This window comes from Malurus melanocephalus, unplaced genomic scaffold, assembly GCF_030028575.1.
Source record: "Malurus melanocephalus ecotype Western Australia unplaced genomic scaffold, MMel_1.1 scaffold_112, whole genome shotgun sequence".
In the NCBI taxonomy this organism is placed as follows: domain Eukaryota; kingdom Metazoa; phylum Chordata; class Aves; order Passeriformes; family Maluridae; genus Malurus; species Malurus melanocephalus.
This window is the reverse complement of record NW_026623344.1, coordinates 1,877,073-1,892,635: the sequence shown is the minus strand read 5'-3', so window position 1 is coordinate 1,892,635 and position 15,563 is coordinate 1,877,073. Positions and strand designations below refer to the sequence as shown.

The 15,563-nt window shown below is 38.1% G+C and overlaps 1 protein-coding gene across 1 annotated transcript in view; it reads left to right on the top strand.

Moving 5' to 3' along the window:
- The window catches only part of ETNK1 (ethanolamine kinase 1), a 30,226-nt gene extending 18,600 nt beyond the window's left edge, over positions 1-11,626 (top strand). Inside the window, exons 6-8 of the mRNA XM_057369522.1 lie at positions 1,424-1,584; positions 3,539-3,612; positions 4,758-11,626. Coding sequence (XP_057225505.1) covers positions 1,424-1,584; positions 3,539-3,612; positions 4,758-4,830 — 308 coding nt within the window. The 3' untranslated portion in view covers positions 4,831-11,626. The remainder of the gene's footprint in view (positions 1-1,423; positions 1,585-3,538; positions 3,613-4,757) is intronic.
- Positions 11,627-15,563: the final 3,937 nt, after the last annotated feature.

Here is a 15,563-nt window from a genome sequence, read left to right as displayed (position 1 = left end):
TTTTCTGACCCAGAAATGGGAGCATCATGTACTAAGTTCTGGTAGGTTTAGATAAATACAAACCCCACAGCTTTCACCCTGTCCTTCTGTGAGTGACACAGCAGATACAGCCCACTGTGGTGAAATTCTGTGGATGTCACACTAGAGGTGTATATATTGACAATATTCTGTGTGGTTTCTTCCACAGTGCCAAAAGGCAGGGTTATGTGGTTTATTTTGGTGGTTTTGAATGTGTGTRCTAAGTACTTGGCCTGTCCTAAGATGAGAAGTAAAGGCTAAGACTATGTCATAGGAAAAAGATGAGATTTTAGAAATAAGGTGTTTTTAGATTCATTTATTAATTAGCTCATTTTTTTTTACAGTGAATACCCATTCTACTTACTTCATAAGGCAGAAATAACCTCAAGTGTATGCTGTATTATCTCAGAGCATGGGGCAGCAGGGAAAGCCTGCATAATGATTAGTACAGATTGAAAGCACACTATGGTGAAATGAAGAGATCTACCAGTTGATTCATGAACAATGTTAAATTTGAATTTAAAAAAATAGTGTGTATASTTGGTAATTTAAGTTGTATAACTGGTAATTTAAACATTTGGAAAGCAAGTTAAATTCTTTTACAAAATATGTTTGAAAGTTTTTGATTTTTCATCTTGAAGTTCTGAAATCTGATTAATCAGTGAGAAGAATAAATGCACAAATACATTTTTTTGCCTGTAAAGAACAGTTGTGATTCACTTTTATTCTCTATCTGTCCAGTAAAAATCTGAATTATTTTTTTAAGCAAAATTTRTGTGGATCTAACACACAAAAGAGTTTAGGTGCTAGGGGTCTGCCATGTCTTTGGGACTCCTGCAGACTGTCTATAGCCTGTGACTARGCAGCTCAAATATAGGAAGAAAAACAGGACAAAAATGGGTTATGAGCTCCTAATTTTACCAATGCCCTGTGGAAGAGAGAGGCAGACTCATTGTAAGTTTTCTTCAAATGTGAGCTTTGTGATAACTGGATATGCCCCTGGATTCTGCTTGGGGTATTGTGGCATACAAGTCCTTTTTCCTACAAAATATGTAATATTTGATCTSTTTGTGAGGGTTTGTGTTTCATAATGCAAATACTTTTTCTTAAAGCTTTTCTCAAAGCCCAGGTTGTTGAATCCCAATGTACAAGCTGAATCTACCTGGCTGAAAACAAATTTGTAATGTGGAGCAGTCATGATTTGTATGTGGGAAATTCTTTGCAACATGTAATTGATAGAAGTCAGGTTAAAATAAAAATKGGGATATTTGTCCACATCAATCTGAGCCTGTGTATTGGAGTGGGAAGGGGTACASTAATGGATTACTAATGGCAGTACTAAAGGGTTTCTAATGGTCTTTTTATGCAACATAAGGTTCTAATAGTATTATTTTTTTTTTCCTAGGAGTAAATGAGGTAGACTACAGCCTTTATCCTAACAGGAAATTACAGGAACAATGGCTGAGATCTTACCTTGAGGCCTACAAAGAATATAAAGGATTTGGCACAGAAGTCAGTGACAAAGAAGTCGAAGTTCTGTATGTCCAAGTCAATCAGTTTGCACTGGTAAGGAACAAAMACGTGATTAGAATATGTTAAATGATGCAGGGGAACATGGTATTCTTTGAACAAATGTAGTTGCTTTTTTCTTAATTTGAGTTTAAACTTCTTATGGATTAAACTTCCATAAGAAACAAAACTTTGCTCTTCTATGGAAAATTGCTTCTCTGTTGCATGTTAAAAATTCTCTGTAGAGTATTCCTACTGAGCGTTCAGAAGCAAGGAGATGAGCTTTGAYTGAGGATTTCTGCTGGCTGTTTATTGGTCTGGCAAGTTTAAGTTGTCCACAGCTTATGGTGGGTCTTTGAACTTTTGCTTGTAGTGGTAAGAAGACAGAAGAGCAAGATTGTACTCCATGAAGACTTACAAACTTTAAAAGCCTTTTGTAAAATAAGATGATAAAATTATGTTAAATTAGAATTTTTAATTTTTTTTTTATTTTGCAGATGAATAGGTCACTCTAGAGTTTCTCTTATTTGCCTAGATGATGTGACCAGAAATGTTACATCAAAAATGCTTGGTTTGTTTTTTTTCTCCTGAAGAAAATATGCCCAAATATTTGTTGAAGGGCTAAGGCTAAATTGGCCACTTTGGCCTTATTTTAGTCCTCACTTCTGTTACTGTAATGCACTCCGTTTTCTGGCAACAGCTACTGGTTGCAGTGAGGCAGGATAGTTAACAGGAAGGTGATTTTAAAACAAGCTTTAAAACCAGCAGTTTGTGTGCTGCTGTTCTTTTAAAATGTCAGCTGTTACTGTTAAATTCAGCTGTCCTGTTCATTTGGGGAAGTTAGAGCTGCAGTTAAGCAGGCTGGTGGTCTGTTTGAAAATATATGGCATGGTTTTGTCAGTTTTAAACAATGGTCATAGTAATGTTTAAGAGGATAGAGCTGTGTTTAGAGAACAGCTCAGGACTTGCCTACAGACCACCCGTGATGCACAAACAGTGAGTGGCTCTTGTGTCAGTTCATGTGGGGAGCTTTGCTAAAGTAAAACTCAACATAATGTTAATGGATGCTGATGTAAAATAATGAACTGCCACTCTCTGGAGAAGTTACCTGAACCAGAGGTACAGGATTCACACAGACACAGAATAGCTGCTATTTTGAGGTGTTTTCCAGGTGTGTCCACGAATGGCTTCTAAATTCCTGGTCAAGTGCTAATGCAAGCTTCAGCAAGCCTTTTAGGTAATAGAAGCAGTCACTTACTGAAGTTCAGTCTGTCACTTGTAACCTGGGTGTCCAGAACAGTCTTCCACAGGGACACTGTCAAGCTCATGGCCATTGTTTGTTCCTTTTGAAGTATATTAACAATCTTATCATTAATATAATCCATTCTTGCAATCTGAATGTGAACAGAGGCGTCCAAGCTACTTCTCTGGACTCCTAATGGAAGTAAGTTTGGACAGATGAGAAATTTGTGTAAATGCGGAGAGAATTTGAGGATTTCTTGGAGCATTACATACMTCTTTAGCCAAGTCAGCAGTGAAAGGGAGCATAATTATGAAGGTCTAAGGGTGTAATCGAAGATTCTAAAGGAATTTCCTGTTTGCACTAGAATTCAATACATGTGCAATAACATAAATTTAATTAGCAGTTGCAGAGGTGGCAGTTACATTTCTGTGCATTTTTTTTGTCGTGGTATATATAGTCATGCAGCAATCTACTTAACAGGTAGATTATTTTATAATATACTTATAAAATAAGCATGTTGCATTAATAATAAATGCAACATTATTTTTCTAGAAAATGACACATGGGGAATTAGTCCAATGGATTTCCTCCTCTGATTGCCAGAAATTTATTCTATAATACTGCTTACAWATCTCTTAGGTAAAGAGGTATCAAATAACTTTACAAAAAGATTGGGTTTTGAGTGTTCTCTTACAGATAAAATTTTGTCTATGTGAGGTTAGGTTTGAGATAAGGTTAATTTTTTGCTGCTAATTTTTTTTCTTTCAGGCTTCCCACTTCTTTTGGGGATTGTGGGCTCTAATTCAAGCCAAATATTCCACCATTGACTTTGATTTTCTACGGTAAGTGTGCTTGCTATGTCCAATCATGGAATACTGGAGGGTGGAAGGGACCTGTGGAGCCACCTGGTCCAACACCCTAGCTGTCAGAAATGGAGATCTGACCAACAGACCTGACCTATGTGATCATACAATATAACTCAATTTTTGAGGGAAAGCAAGGCAGTAGAAGCTGTTTGTCGGTGCTTTTTGTTGCTGTCAGTTCTCTAAACTATGTGCCCCTGGGATAACACACGTGGTTTAAAAGGCAAGGAACATAATGATTTTGGACGTAGTTTTTTGTTGAGGAGACAAAGGCAAGGAACATAATGATTTTGGACGTAGTATTTTGTTGAGGAGACAAAGGCATAAAAGCCAGGTTGGTCAGTGAGGTGTGCTGTCTGTCAGATACAAAACCTACATTTCCAACACGGACAGTCAATGATTTATAAAGAGCTTGATTACTTATTGCATGGAGTGTTGATCCTGGAAGCCCCTATTCTTGTTTTAAGGAGTCTTTGTACCACCACTGAATGTTAAGTCCTGTTTCAGGTAGATACCTCTGTCTTTGACCTTTTAAAAATGGTCTTTCATAGCAAACAAGCAGAGTAATTAATTTTTCCATTGGCGACTGAGGGAGATGATAAAATTCATCAGTTTGTCTGGTCAAAGGTCCCATTTCAGGAATTTTTGCACTGTCTAAGCCAGTTTAATGGGTTTAATTATGTCATTTTTGTAAACAAGACCGATGTGGATTCCTGATTMTCTCAGCCGCAGTACCAGACAGTCACCACTAGATGGAGGGAAAACACCAGTGATAAACCCCAAAAACTTGTCAGCTTTGGGAAGTTTGTTTTAATCACCAAGATCGAATTTCTGTGGCCCTGTAGTTGTCAGACAGCCAGTTAAAAACAATTAAACACTAAACTGCTACCTTTGATAGTCCTGGAGCAGCATCTGTTTTGCAAGCTGGGAGTGGGGGGGGTGGTGAAGTAGTACTGTGATATCATTGCTCTGTTTTAATTTCTTCCTTTGGCAGCTGCTGAGGGTCAGTTTTGGAAACAGGGTGCTGGGGTCAGTGGAATTTTGACTAGTYCTACTTAGCATGGCTGTTGTCATGTGAGGAGTTAGCTGTTCCTAACTTGGAATGTCTCTCTCCCTTTGACCAGGTATGCAATTGTTCGGTTTAACCAATATTTCAAAATGAAACTGGAGGTCATGACGTTAACTCTTCCTGAGTAACGAAGAGGAGGACTCTTACCAAGTGGATAGACAACCCCTGAATCTTTTCTGAGAACAGATACTGGAAAAAAAAAAGCTAAACATTTGTTGAAGTGCTGTAATGCTCACTTGGTGGTTCTTGCTTTATAAATAATGCCTCTAAACAGTCCTTCAATGTTAAATTTAATATGAAGAGCATACATACTGCTGTTGATAAAAAACGGATTAGAAACTTGCTAAATCTATAAAAAGTTGTAGACATGGCAATTTAATCCTTCTTTGTAATTTAACATATGTTGTATGTGAATTATTTATTATAAGTTTAACATGATTCCATTGCTGCTTTCATCAGTTTCTGTTAAAGTTGGGTGCGGATAGTGAAGTTGTTCCAAAGGATTCRTTTAACAACTTACTTTATTGAAGTTGCATTATCTGATACTAAAGAAGACATGTCAGAGACAATTATTCTTTTAGATGCCTACGAGCAAAAGGAGTGACAATAGAYGTGAGAGATCTCTAGGGTGATTTAATTAGGGAGAAGGGTTAGGATGATCTTTATTTTTTCCTTTTTTTGTTTTTTTGAAGGTAGCTTTCCATACSGTGGTACTTTATCTTTTGCACAAAAATCAAGCAGCTTGCTGAAATGGTAAATAACATTTTGATTTTTTTTTCCTTCTCGATTGAACTGTAGAAATATTCAAGTTCTGTGGCTGCAAGATTCTCTGAGGATATTGTACCAATCACTGGTGTTAGGTGGACAACCTGCCATCCCTAGCTTCTGTGGGAAAGCTRCTTGTTTATTAAGTGTATTCTTAAAATCAAAAGACCACTATTCCATATCTCTCTTGCTTTTTGAAGCTTGRTTCTAAATTTGAACTACTCTCTGTCTGTATCTGTTGTGCTCCAGTGGCAGGATGGACTGTTGGACTGGAGGTAGGAGAGCAGAGATCCTGTTGCACTGGGGAGCAGACACAGGTTTACAGTTCCTGTATTGATGACAACTTTCTGCTTTGTCATCTTCTAACCTAAGTCTTAAATGCCTGGTCCTGTAGTTGTGCAGATTCTGGTGTGTCTGGCAGGTTTGGTTTTTTTTTTTTTTGGCAAATTGCTTTTCAAAGCCTCCGATCTGAAGGACAGTATGGAAAAGTGTCTGCCTTGAGCAGTGGGGCTTTGATCATCACACACACTTTATTTCTTAAAGCTATTATACCAAGAATGGTCTGAATTACAAAATGTGAACTGAAAAACAAAATGTTTACTTAATGGAACAATGTATAAGTTTGTGTGGAAAAGAGGCTTTAACTCTGAAGGGGGGTGGGGGTGGGATTTGGGGACAGGAGAGGACAAGGAAGCCACAGCAGAAAACTCAAGCCCAACAATGCAGTTTGGGGCTAGGCAGGCATGAACTCGACTCTGATGATACTCTGAAAAACTTTGCACTTTGGTCACATAAGTGCCCACATGTACAAAGTCTGTGCGTGTGCATGAACACGTGCAAACACAAACTTACCTGAGGAGTAAATATTGTGGGGAGTCTGTTGTGCAGRCTCCAGCAAAGATATTTATTCAAAATTGCTTTATGGCACATGGCTGTGTGTGTATGTGTGTAGAGTGTGTACACACGTACATACATGTGTGCTTTACAAAAGCTTGGMGTGATTCAGGACAAAGAAAATTCATGTGAATGAAAAATCTTCACCATTAAAGATCGTTTCCAATGGCATTCTGTTGCTTTACAAAAGCACGGTTTAGGATTTGKTTTTCCTCTTGTTTATATTAATTTCTAGATATTTCCATTTTATTTTTACTCAGTCGAAACCTTAAAAATCTTTATACAAATGGGAGAACTGGGATTTTTTTGTAACTTGAAATGAGATAACCGTTTTTATTAGCTGGAGGCTACTATACTGGACAAACTTTCTTTGATTTGAAACAAATAGCTAAAATAGACATTTATAATTTACTTTGTAGCAGTTATCAAGGATGTTGCTAGAGCTCATGAAGGCACTGAAGACCTTAATCTTCTGTACTTTCTCCCCCTATGGACTTCATTGATATGTGATGAATAATATGCTGCTGTCTTGTATTTCCTTTAAGTTCAGCAAGATGTGCTTGGAACTGAGACCGCTAAAGATTTTTGAACTCTTTGTTACTGTTTTCTTCAAGCAGTGGCTTTATTTCTGACAGCGTTGCTTTGTATTTGTCAAATATTTTGAAAGAAGGCTGTGAAGTTCATTTGGTCTTGGGAAATCCAACTCTTGACAGATCCTAAGTTTCCCAATGGCTGGCTAAACACATTCCCTTTTCAGGTACCAGTGCTACTTAGGTTTGGATTTACTGTAATTTTTGTCAGTAGTATTTTTGTTTGTATAGCTCAAGTAGCAATAACTGCAGGAGTGGAAATTTGCTTCCGCAGAACCAAAGCTTTTCCTGAGTGCAGCTCAATCTCATCCTTGTGGAGTGAATCCCGTAAAAGCACTTTGAAGCAGGTAGTAAGTACTCCAAGCTTTTCCTGAGCCACTTTGAAGGAGCACAAGGACTGTCACAGGTTACAGTGGTTGACTTTGCAGTACTGGTCAAGGCTTTCATTTTGCACGCTGGAATTCGCTTCGCGCTCTTCAACACTGCTCTGCATCAGCTTTCTCTCGAGACAAGTGCAGGTTCAACCYATTTGTGATCAGCTCTGAGGAAATACTGTAAAACATCTCCCAAAATGAAATGCCAGTTACCTTGAGCCTTGTTCCACATCCATTTGAGCCAGTAGCACTCRGATATCCTCGTTTCCTGAGGAATATCTACAGATGCATTCAGTTGGAAGTAGTAGTTGGCATTGCATTGAAGATAAGGTAGCTTGAAACTGTGAATACAGGACATTCTGAATGTAAGTTAGGTACTAGAGAACATGTACTTGTTTCACTTAATTTGTCTCAGTCTCTTTWCTAGCAACATGAAGATATTTGAAGGAGGACAAAAAAAAATGACTGAGCTCTAGAAACATCCTGTAGTTGTTCTGACTGTGACTTGCCAAGAAGATACTCTGTTGCCTTTATGTTAAGCTAAGGGCATGAATGCCAAAATTAATAATTCTTGAATCTGTAGTTAAAGCTATATTGTAAATATAAAGAGGATTATTAGTCTGGGCATTCTTGCAGAAATAGCATCAAGTCAATAGACCGTAGTGGCCTGGTTGCTTTTGTAAAGCAGAATAGTGTGATTTTTTTTCTTCTCATTTCTGCAGTCGGATCTGGCTAATCCAGGTCTAATTTCTTAGGTCATACAAGCACTAGAGATTTCTGAATGGTCACTAATCTCTTGTTACGTAATTTTARATACCTTCATTGACACGTGTTGATGTGCTTTTTAAAAGGATGTACCAAATTTGCATTAACCAGGTCTGACTGTACATGTATATACAACAGTGTAAATAACCATTTGTAAATTAGTGTGAATTGTACTGTATCTTGCATTTATGGACTTGTGTATTGCATTGTATTCTCTCCTATTTTGTAGAAATTTTGATGTAAAGAAGGAATCTAACTCTGTGTGCAGACATCTTTTGTTAAATTGACTTATAACGGAGCATAATACTTTTATGTTAAGGTATCCATTTATAGCCTTGGACACACAGTGTCTTTTTCCCCCCATTAGTTGTTTTGAAATCTTGCTCTTGAGAATGATTCTGGGAATAAAGGAATTTATACAGTACTTAGATTAAGAGAAAATCTGTTCTAATACCATGTGTCAGAGGTACATGCAGTGCCTGTGGGATAGGGAAATTGTTTATTTAAACTTCCAAAAATTTCCTATACATTCTTGAATGCTGGTGAGTTCCAAACTAAGGGTGTTGGGTTGATGCACTCCTGAAGTGTGTGCTCTCATGGGAGCACCGATTGAAATAGTTGTGAGCGGAGTCCCTCAAATGCTTTTGGTGGACACAGCCTTATAGTAGGGTTAGTTGATAACTTGTAAATGCTTATACTGAATGCCCAGATCACTCAAATAGTTCTGTCAATTAATTTACTTCAATACTAGAATTATTGGTACCCCTTTTGAGTATTTAAGACTTATAGCTGAGGTATTTCCCCTGTGTGCGATTACCTCCCCCTCCTCCTTGTGCCCACAACCCTACTTCTTTTAGGGTAAACATGAATATATAATCTTCCTTTCCTTACGTGGCCATCACTTTTTCCTTTTGGACTAAAATTATATTCTTCTTTGTCAGTACATGACTTCTCATCAGAATTTTTTTTTTTTTTGTGTAAAAAGTCCCTTTCTAAAGAGGCCTTTAACCTTGGAAACACAGACATAAGGAAGCACAGTTTTTTCCCTGACTATMTTTCATCACTGTTGCCTTTCATTGTCTGTTTTGAACTCCATGGTGTCCTTCAAGCTGTTAGTTTATTCTTCTCACTGGTGTGTTTAACAACACTGCTGGAAAATTCTGGTGTGCAAATCTTGTTCTCCATCAGACCAATTGATATTGGTGCAGTTTGTACAACCTGTCAGCCTTACTGTGGTGACACATTGGGTTACCAAGGTCCTGTGAAGTGAGTTTATCCAAGAAGTACTAGTCAAGAGGAGGAATGGCCTTGGTAAATTTAAGTAAAAGGAAGTAATTCATGTGAAAACTCAAGTTTTTGGTGTGGTAAGGTATTGGATATGCTTGTTTACTCTCATGGTTTAAAGACAAGAGCAAATTATAAAGGGCAAAGTTTGTTTCAGGATAGAAGTTCAGATTTTTTCAAAGCCTTTGRTAGCTGACTAAAGCTTACAAATACTCTATTGTTACTCATACCAAACAAAATCTTAAAATTGGGTAACTTCTTGATTAAATAAAACTTTGTTCTAAACCCCAGTGGCACTGTAATCTCTTGTTTGGGGCAGTCCTTCCTGTAGTTTGCAGTGGAGGTTGACCATGTCTGAYCTGTCTGTGTTTGAGGTGACTGTGCGTTCCTTGTTTTCATGTTTTGCATAATTTGTTGTGTTCCAAGATTGCTGAGCTGCTGAAATTGGCAACAATCTCCTGTCATCTTCCATACCAGGTTTGAATCATGGTAGTGGAGTAGAAGGCATTTTTTCAGACTTTAAAGGAAATGCAGGGCTCATGTGGAACAGTCTTACAGATGATTTTTCCTTTCTCTTTATGGCTGCAGTTGGCAAACTGATTGTTTCCAATAGTTGTGAAAGATAGGAAAAGCCAAGACTTTTGATCTTGTGCAAGGTAGATGTTCTGTTAGCCAAACACAGGATATTTTTGAAAGGGGTTCTCAACAGTGAGAAAGCACACCATYCCAGATGGAATGTGTTGGATTAGACCAGACTTTGTTTCTTAGAGACCTTCATGGGAAGGAAAATGTGTGAAATGTTTGCACAGGCTGATTCAAAGGAGGTGCTTCACCCAAGTGAAGGGCTCAGACCCTGGGAAAGGCATTGTTTGATTTGCTTATTTTTAAGTGATTTTTTGCAGTTGGTCTGATCTGTAGAGATTGTGCAATTAGGGAACCAGTCAGCCTGGGGAGAGGTGGAGGAGACTGTTCAAAAAATGGTTTATAAACAAGAAAGCACCTTTGTAGCTGATCGGTTTGTTACGCATTATGTGTTGGGTGTTCTCTGTATTTAATAGTGTAGGTRGTGATCTGCACCAAATTCTTTAATAATAGGTTTATTACTATTGGGAAATGTCTGGGATGGCCCTGAAGACCACTGAGATCTTAGATGGCAGACTTCACCAGATAAACCAAATTTTTTTGTTCAAGGTTTCAAACTGTTTCTGCAGCTTTCTGAAGTTGTCAAGCTGCTATCACGGTTTCCMTGTGGTGTGGAATTTAGTTCATTGATTTCCAGATATCTTTGATTTGATTTTTATAGAGAGATGACAAAGAGGGAAACTTCATGGCAATGAAGAGGAAAGAAAAGCACATTACTTGAAATCTAGCAAAATTGACACAAAATGCTGAAATAACTTTAGGTCCTGCACCAGCCTATTTTTGTGGCATTGCAACTGTGTTTTTCCTCTGTTAATTGGTTTTGGTATTGTTTTCCTACATGGAGACCCATGCAAAACACAAGATGGAGACCTTGGAAGAGAAACATGAAAAGTATCATATAAAATGCCATAAAATACAGTGTAAACCAGAAAAAAAGTATATGTTTCTAAGTTTTTGGTAGTATTCTTAAGTGTTATCAGAAAATAAGTGTCCAGTCTTCAGTGTGTGAAATATTTTTTTTTTTTTTTGCAGCAAGTTGCCATTTGGTATCTCTGTGTGGTAGTTAAAGTTGCTGCTTTGTACACAAGTGCTTTGAATAGTCTCAGCACTGAGAATGTACCCAATCTTTCTAAGGTGTGACTTCAAGTTAGAGCCATCGGTTCTGTCTATGCCTCTTCATCCAAAACCCTTTGAACACTTGCAGACACAGGGCCACAGCAAATTAGGAATATATTCCATTTTGTGTCATTTTCTTTGTTACTGCATATTTTTTCAGTGTTCTTTTAAACATTAGTCCACTTGTGTCCTGTGAGTAAACTAAGCTCAATTTATAAAAGAGCCTTTGTCATTCTCTAGCACTGTCATCCCTYAAAAGAGTCCCCATGTCCCTTGTATCTTGTGGCGTTTAGGTGCATCATTTATCCRTTGGAGTGAATTGTATTTCTTTTGAGCTAAATGTGATTGAAACTATTCTAAGGCCTTCTACCACTGATTAAATGAAGTAATGTACCTTTCAAAGAGATTTATATTGTGTAAATAATTTCAAACTGCAACAATAAAGTTGGTTTCTAACTGCACTAYGTTAGCATATACTGTGATGATTTTGCTTTCCCCAGGTTTGAAAACTTTTGATACAGAATACTTGAGAGTTTTTGATTTATGTCCAAATGCATACCACTCTCTGGGATTTACAATGCAGCTRAAAAGAAATATTTTGCTGATGAATTTATCCAAGGTAACCTGGAATCTTTCTTCCCTGAGTAAAAATCCTTAATTCACAGCTTGGCCAGAAAATTCAGAGTAAACTCTGACCTGAGACAGAAGTTGTCCATGGGAAGTAATAAAGAGGTCTTTTGAGGCTACCCGAGAAAATATGGTCCTGAATAGATTATTAATTCTTCTTGAGGTAAAATGCCAAGTACAGACAAAAGAAGAGGAGGGAAAACAATGGCATGTATAGTGCATTCAAGTGTCCATCATATTTAAGTGTTAGCTCTCTACAGTGTGCATTCCTAGGAGTCTTCCTGAGTGAATTCAAAATAGGACATTTAACCTTAATAACAATACAAAGCTGATTTGGCTTATTTATGATGTATATAGGATTTTAGGTGAACATATTTAGCACATTGTAAACATTGTTAATAGATATAAGAAGTATATCTAGATCTATTCTCTTCCCATTCCTTGCAGTTTACCTCATCCTGCTCTCTTGCTGTACTGTTTAGAACAAAGTTGCTCATTTTAGATCTTCAGGACTGTGAAAGGATSAACATATAAAATTATTGAAGTAAAAATAGTAATAGTGCTCACCTGAGAGGCCAAAGGTGCAATGCCTTTAAACGACTTTCTGGCTGGCCAGGGCAATTGAAAGCATGGCTTTTACTTTTCATCCTTCTTTTCTGTGCATACCTTTTCCCCCTGTGCCCTGGGACACAGAGCAGGAGKACAGACTCCAGCACTTACCCACAGGTGGCAATGGAGCTGCAGGCTGTGTCTTATTGTTGGAGAAGCTTTTTCAAGACAGCTCCTTTTCGTAGTGTGGCATGTCACACATTGAGTTAAACAGGAAAAGTGTATTCTTTTATCTCTCAATGAGTTGCAGCCAAGATCTGTAATTGCCTTGCTCTTAATGTTGCGTAACTGTTAGCAAGACTCAAGCCAAGCATTAATGAATTTCATCAGAACTTCATTTTTTAATGAGCATCATTAATCGTTAGTCATGCGTGCTACAACCTACACTTCTCTAAAGTGGGGCTTTGCCAATCCTGTCGCACTATAAAAACAGCGGCATGTCCTCCCCAGATTTTATCAGTGTAATAACAAGAAAAGACTGTGGAGAGAGTGAGACACAAAAAGCTCTTTTATTTGACCTTTTAAATACTTAAGATGCTCTCTGAAAATCAGGCTGAAGCTTCAGCTTGTGAGCAGCTGCTGCCCCACTTTTTGCTGGGCTGTGGTGACAATGTGAGAACTCCCGAGTGGCTCCAAGCCATATTGTTGATCCAGCCTCTGCACATGGATTCACTGGGCTCCCTTGGCTCTTGTTACAAAGTTCAGTGAAGCTTTGAAGGCAAAACTTATTTTCAAGTTTGGAAAAATGATATCTACAGGTCTACTGGCTGGTCTTTACTCCTTTGGATTATGCAGCAGGTTGTGTTTAAAAACTACAGAAGGAGCAGTGGGTCCCTGGTTGTCCCAGCATGCTTGTCCTGATTTAGCAATTTTGGTACCGAGCCAGTGGCAGTGTTTTATCTGCACTAAATTGTCTTGCTGCTCCCTCAGGCTTCCTCTACGTAAAGCAGGGCTGACTTRATTCACCCACCTCTGCAAGTTACGTTGTCGTGCAGGTGCCAGACTGGTAGAGCTRTCCAGGAAACAAAAGCTTTTCCCTGGTGTCCTAGGGATGCAYGATGACTCGCAACTCCTCCAAGGCAGTCAGCCACAGGACAAGAGCAAATGGCTTCCAACTGCACCAGAACAGGTTCAAGCTGGACATCAGGAAGAATTTCTTCACCAAAAGGGTTGTGAAGCACCGGCATGGGCTGCCTGGGGAAGTGGTAGAGTCACCATCCCTGGAAGTGGGCAAAAAACCACTGCGTGGCACAGTTCAGTTGGGAAGGGGGTGCTCAGTCAGAAGTYRGACCCCATGATCTTRGAGGTCTTTTTGCACTTTAATGGCTTTGTGATTCTAACTCTGACCCAAAAGGTGCAGTCCCTCATTGCAGTTGCTGACTGCTAGCAAGATTTCAGAAACAGACTAAGCCAAAGAAAACGAATCAAATTGCATGTAATAATTCTGCACAACAAAGAAAAACTATTTTCTTATCTTATGCACTAGAGCAAGCAAATGTTTTACTCTACTCTTGATCTATGTGAATACTAATGCTTGTGGTTAAAACAGAGGAGTTGTCTGAGGTGGTGTTGTATAGGGGGAAGMGTAAAATCGTGGAATCACTGAATCATTAAGGTTGGATAAGACCTCCAAGATCATAGAGTCCAAACTTTARGCAAACACAACCTTGTCAACTAAACCAGAGCACTGGGTGCCACATCCAGTCATTTCTTAATATATCACAGATAATAATATYAAGGGATATTCATATATTGAAATAAGGGGTCTTCATTTGCAGGGATCAGAAAGAAGAGTGTGTCTCCCTGATGGGAGAAGGAGCTACCACCATGGAGGAGAAAGATGAGGAGAAGGAGCTATCACCATGGAGGAAAGGGTTATGGGACAGATAATTGAAAAAAGGGATTAATTAAAGGGTGCACTGACATGGGACTCAGGAGAGGGCTTAAAAACAGGGATATGAAATAAAAGAGAGCACCCAAGATGAGGGGGAGGAGACATTGAATAGAGTGGCAAGATTAAACCAGAGGTTTGCTGCAAATAATCAATTTGCCTTTGAGAAAAAAATGGGARATACGATTCTGTATAACTCACAAAATAAATACAACGTAAACATATCTATAAATATAGGCTGAAAATACCAGAAGCTGATACACAATTTTCTATCATTGTATCAGTTATTAGACTTGTCGACAATGTTCTAGTGAAAACATCAGTCCGAACCAGTATCCATAATGTGTGCATTAAATGGAGTAAAAGAAACTAGCTGGCTGGCAAATATAATTTCCTTGCCATGGGAAATGATCTGAAATTGCAAAATGTTATCTYACTGTCATATTGTTCTGCAAAGAAACACATGGCGTACAATAAATTCATTCCTTCAAATAATTAAATATTTTATTTATATACAGAATATTCAAGTCATGGATGTCAGATAAAATCTCTGACTTGCACTTCCTAACTGTTGGCTTTATTTTTTTTAAATAGAGCAGTAGAAGGACAAGCATTATCTGTATTACAAATGAGCTGATATGTTCCTTACTTTGTGTGTAAATATACACACAGAGGGAGAGAGACAGTTTCCCATCCAAGAGCCTTACAATGGAAATAAACGGAGAAGAAGGTCAGATTCCCATTTTACAGGTAGAGAAGAACATAATAGAAATATAAATTGCATACCTAGCTCTGCACAGAGTTTTGTAGCATGAGCAGGAATTAAACACAGATATTATATTGATCAAKATTTTAATTTGTTTCCTGATGAAATGCTGCTCACTGTGAGTGAAATGTTTCTAMAGAAATTGTCTGTTTGCTGAAAATATCCTGAGGTCTTGGGCAATRCATGAGGCACTGAGGAAGCCTTGAATCAGGAAGGAAAGCAGGTATCCCTCTTGCATCTGTGTGAGTCTCCCTGYCACCTGGGCAGTGATTCTAGATCAGCTCTCTTTTTCTCCTGCTAAAAGAATAGAAGATTAAAAGCTCAGTCTCATTAGATTTAGTACCAAAATTTGAATTAGAAATACTTTTGTGAAACAATACCCAGGACAGTTTAATCCAAACATTCACCTTCAACAACTGTTGACACTGTTGATGATGAATTCCTGATTTTTAGCATAATTTGATTCAGTTAAAAAATTCTGATTATCTTCACACTACTCACCATGTGCAAATAATTAATGTGYAGACTCCCATAGATT